Source organism: Ranitomeya imitator, chromosome 3 (assembly GCF_032444005.1).
Source record: "Ranitomeya imitator isolate aRanImi1 chromosome 3, aRanImi1.pri, whole genome shotgun sequence".
Classification (NCBI taxonomy): Eukaryota; Metazoa; Chordata; class Amphibia; order Anura; family Dendrobatidae; genus Ranitomeya; species Ranitomeya imitator.
The window spans coordinates 568,580,515-568,585,078 of record NC_091284.1 but is presented as its reverse complement, the minus strand read 5'-3'; the positions used below and the strand labels follow the sequence as shown (position 1 = coordinate 568,585,078).

At 48.0% G+C, this 4,564-nt stretch overlaps 1 protein-coding gene across 3 annotated transcripts; it reads left to right on the top strand.

The window, feature by feature from the left end:
- Nucleotides 1-263: 263 nt before the first annotated feature.
- Nucleotides 264-2,909, top strand: LOC138670533 (uncharacterized). 3 transcript variants are annotated; one of them, XR_011319345.1, is made up of 4 exons: nt 264-309; nt 854-1,223; nt 1,570-1,650; nt 1,975-2,909. XR_011319345.1 is itself a non-coding variant. In XM_069757947.1 (3 exons), the coding sequence occupies exons 1-3, from the start codon at nt 627-629 to the stop codon at nt 1,981-1,983; spliced, it is 687 nt and encodes a 228-aa protein (XP_069614048.1). In that variant the 5' UTR covers nt 318-626; the 3' UTR covers nt 1,984-2,909. The 3 variants fall into 3 exon arrangements, 2 of the variants coding, with proteins under 2 accessions (XP_069614048.1, XP_069614047.1); XM_069757947.1 differs by lacking the exon at nt 264-309 and having other exon boundaries at nt 318-1,223; XM_069757946.1 differs by lacking the exon at nt 264-309 and having other exon boundaries at nt 318-1,650.
- The last annotated feature ends 1,655 nt before the right edge of the window (nt 2,910-4,564 follow it).

Here is a 4,564-nt window from a genome sequence, read left to right as displayed (position 1 = left end):
ATAAGGGGGGCAATGTGGTGCTGTGGTCAATTGAAGCATATTTAGAGGAGGCCAATAGACAGCTCACTAACCCCAGATGCTATCAAAAATTACCTTCAGATCCCACGGCAGTGTTTGCGTCTAAATTTGACTCTTTACTCTGCAGGACGCTAAGTTTCGGCATTATCTCGCCCCAAGAGAAAAAATATTTATGGGTGGAACATCCGGTCACGGCAACATTTTATATGTTGCCGAAGATACATAAAGACGAGAAGAGACCACCAGGAAGGCCGATTGTTTCTAGCATTGGGAGTATCTGCGAGCGGGCAAGTGAGTATTTGGACTTCTTCTTCCAGCCAATAGTCACGGCCTTGCCCTCCTTTATAAGGGATTCTGCCCATTTTATTGAGGTCTGTGGACGGATAGAACTGCCGGGAGAATTCTACCTGGTAACTTGTGATGTGGAGTCTTTGTACTCCAACATCAAGCATAGTGATGGCCTGCATGCGGTTACTTTTTGCCTAGACAAACTGTCACACTCAGATCGGGGGCATGATTCTTTTCTGTTGGATCTGCTGAAATTTGTTCTTCATCACAACTATTTTTTGTTTGACAGAACATTTTATTTACAGACAGCTGGAGTGGCAATGGGGGCGAAATGTGCACCAACCTACGCAAACATCTTCTTAGGTTGGTGGGAGGAGGTGTTTGTGTACCCATCCCTGGCATATCAACATCATGTCCGGAATTGGCATCGCTATATCGATGACTTATTCTTTATTTGGTCGGGCAGCAGGGAGGGTTGTACTGATTTCATCCACAGCCTCAATTCCAACCCCCATAATATCTTTTTAACCCACTCTATTTCCAACAGTTCGACTAGCTTTCTGGATCTGAGAATTTTCGTACAAGGGAACAAGCTGGTCACGGACCTTTTCCGGAAGCCCACTGCTACTAACGCTCTTTTGGAGTTCAACAGTTTTCACCCTTGGCACACGAAGGTGGGCGTCCCGACGGGACAATTTTTACGCATTAGACGTAATTGCACTCGGGATCAAGACTTTCTGATGCAAGCTCGGGATCTGACGGACCGCTTCAGACAGAGGAGTTATCCCAAACGAGTGGTTGCCACGGCTTTCCAGCGAGCAAGACAACATGATCAGGCCTCACTTTTGATTCCTGTGGGTCGTTCCCGAGAATCGCAGACGAGGTTCATCACGGACTATAATGACAGCTGGGGGCAGGTAAGACACATCCTCACTAGACATTGGCCGATCTTGCAAACAGATATGCAAACCACACAAGTCATCAGCAATAGGCCGTTATTGACATCTAGAAGAGCCCCGAATCTGAGGCAGTTGTTGACCAGGAGCCATTTTTCTAGGCCCACGGTCAAACTTAATAGGGGTATTGTCCTCAAGGGATCATTCCCCTGTGGGGAATGTAATGTCTGCCCCTTTATGACGCCCACCCGGGACATATTTACACACCCCACGAACTCCAGCAGACATGCGTTAAAGGCTTACATCAACTGCAGGAGCAGAAATGTTATTTATGTGCTAATTTGCCCTTGTAATATGATCTATGTAGGGCAAACATCCCAAGAACTACGTAAGAGGTTTCAAAAACACGTATCAACCATACGCCTGGCGGCTACGGACCAAGGCAAAGGTAAAATCTTGACTCCTGTGGCGGCGCATTTCTTGCTGAAACATAGGGGTTCGCCCATTGATTTGCAAGTTGTGGGGTTACAGAGGGTTTCCTGTGGCGAAAGGGGTGGCAATATATCTAACTATCTCTTGCGTGCTGAGTCCAGGTGGATTTTCGATCTTCAGGCGGTCGCACCCATGGGCCTAAATGAGGAATTGCTCTTCACGGGGTTCCTAGGATAGTTGGCGCGTAGATTCATTGGGGTATTTTTAGTTTCTGGGACGTCTGATTTGGTTCCCTTCAGATTTGGTGCCCATATCTAATTTTGCATTTGTCTCCATTCAGGAAGGCTGAGGACGCACCCAAAAGGGTGATGATCATCCCTGGAAATTGGGATATGGATATTACAAGCTTACTGTGGGGACCAACATGGATGCAGAGGTCTTTGACACATTAGATAATGAAGTGGACCCTGGAGGGTGGATGTGCGGCATGCCATTATGGCAAATGGAAGGACATCTTATGCAGAAGAGATTTTGCTCTCACAGCTACAATGCGGATTTTATGGCAAACTCCTATTATGGACCATGGGCTCGGATGCGCATTTGAGATTGGCAAGTCGGAAGGGGCTTGTGATGAAGAGTGCTTTCTCTCGTATAGATCTGGATGGTGTCGGCCTCATCGACTATGGGACTATAAGCTGGGGACCGGAAACGTCTACATAGCGGCATTGAGAGAATACTCGTACATATACTTACGGACTCAAGGGACATCAGTCTGTTTATATTTATATATGTGTGTGTTTTTTGCCTGATATTGTTATATACTGTATATGGTTGCTGTATAGGTGTTTACGTGCACTTATACCTGTGCACTTGCCAACAATAATAATATTCCTTTCTCCCTTTCAGGTTTTCTGGGTGGCTTTATATGCCCTGTCTTTTTGTGTCCTTTGGCGGTTTTGCCTTTAATCACTAGTATATGTCTATGATTGTGATATCTCCCGGCATTCTGCGGGTGGATATCTTGTGCCTCTGTGTCTTGCTGCAACATGCACACTCTGCCCTCTTTTTACCTGTTGTGTTTTTTTTTTTTTTTTTCCCCTCCCTTCCCCCCTCTCTGGCTTTTTGGTCCTTATCCCACCCCCTCTGCTCTGTGTCCCATGATGTGTCCATCTAGCCGGCCTCGCTAGCTTAGTCCGGTCCTCGGGCTTTATTCCATTTCTCTTTGCCCTGTGTCCTATGACGTGTCCATCTAGCCGGCTGGCACGGCGCGTGCGCAACGTGGTTCTATGGAATACCGCGGTTTGCGCGTGCGCATGTGACCCTTTGGACGCTCTAGGATTGCCGTTCATTATGATTGTGTTCCTGTCGTCATGGCGTCGCCGGCGTCTTCCGGCTTTTACCTCTCTCTCTCTCTCCCACACCGGTATGCAATTTACCTTATTGGATTTATTATTTAAGCACACACTGTTGCACCTTTAGTTTCACTTCCCCTGACGAAGCTGCGGAGGCAGCGATACGCGTGGGGTGCGCTCCCACCTTATCCTTCTCCTACCTCAGGGCCATTTTGGGGCTGTTATGTTCCCTGGCTCTATGTGGATTTAACCCTTGTGGTGCTCTGTGCCCTTTGACATTGCTGCATCTCCATATACCAGAATTGACGCAGGACAGGTTGTATCCACAGCTGTTATATAGCATGCTATCACATTCCAATCTCAGGACCATGTATTGCATGGATGTTTCATTTTTTGGTTATTAGCAGTGGATACTGACATATTGTGGTCGAGTCCTTTGCGGCCTGTATAGGCACATTTTTGCAGGAGAGCATATGTGACTAGGTGCATCTAGGGTAGGATATTACTGTTTTCCTATTGTATTATGGGATTGTCATTTATTATGGGATATGATGGGTATAGGGATTTGTACATTTGTTTTTAAATGTTTTTAACATGTTTTTTGAGGTGTTTAATAAAGGTGTTTTGCTTTATAGTACTACCGATTGTCTCTATATTTTGGGTTGTGCATACTATTTTTAGTCTACCCTTTCTCTTTTCGTTTGTCCTTTGACAAAACAAATGTCATCTGCAACTGTGTCAAAAAAGGACCAGGCACTGCAAGTCTTGGGAGCGCCCTTTTTGGCTTTGGAAAGAGACAGGCTCCTAACGGGTGCAAAAATGGAGGCTACAGGCTCCGCAGTCTTCCCCCTCCCTCTCCCTCTTTGGCCCGTAAGGGGAATCTCTTCCTCTGAGCTGCTCCCACCACCTTCCTGTTCCTCACGCCACGATGGGTCAAGGACCTCATCATCTCCACTACCCTCTGCCACCAACTGCTCCTCCTGGGTAGTCTCGGCAGCACAGTACGCACCAGAAAGCGGCACCTGAGTTTCATCATCAGATGCGTACTCCGCTGTGGTCACCGCAGGCACTGGCCCACCAGCCTCTTCAGAGTCAGAGAGACAAAGCTGTTGGGCATCACTGCACACTCCTCTTCTTCCATTTCTCCAATGCTGCTTGGCTGGCCCCCTGTTTCCAAGTCAAGAGATTCAGAGAACAGAAGTAGAGACGGCTCCTGCCCTGGGCTCTCTGACTGCCTGGCCAATTTGGCAGGTGGTGAAGAGACAGATGGCTGCTCTCCAGTGCTCTGTGCCTGAGAGGATGTGGCACTAACTGAAGTCGATGCCAAGGCGTTAGCTGCCATCCACCCGACAACGGCTTCAATTTGATCTTCACGCAGCAGCGGTGCACGGCGCTCTCCGACAAAGCTGCGCATGAAGGACTGTTCCCTGCTGAAACTGAGTGACGACGAGTCACCGGTGGCCGCAGCAGGCACAGAATCACCACGTCCTCTCCCTGCTCCACGCCCACGCCCACGTGCCTTACTCCCTGCCCTCTTCATCTTGGTTGACAGATAAAGATAAGCAGAAAAGTACTAAG

Excerpts from the sequence above, each read along its gene's own strand:
- LOC138670533 (XM_069757946.1), top strand. The coding sequence starts at position 627 with ATGGGGGCGAAATGTGCACCAACCTACGCAAACATCTTCTTAGGTTGG. Across the intron at positions 1,651-1,974 it reads GGCTACGGACCAAGGCAAAG|GAAGGCTGAGGACGCACCCA; the intron begins GTAAAATCTTGA and ends GTCTCCATTCAG.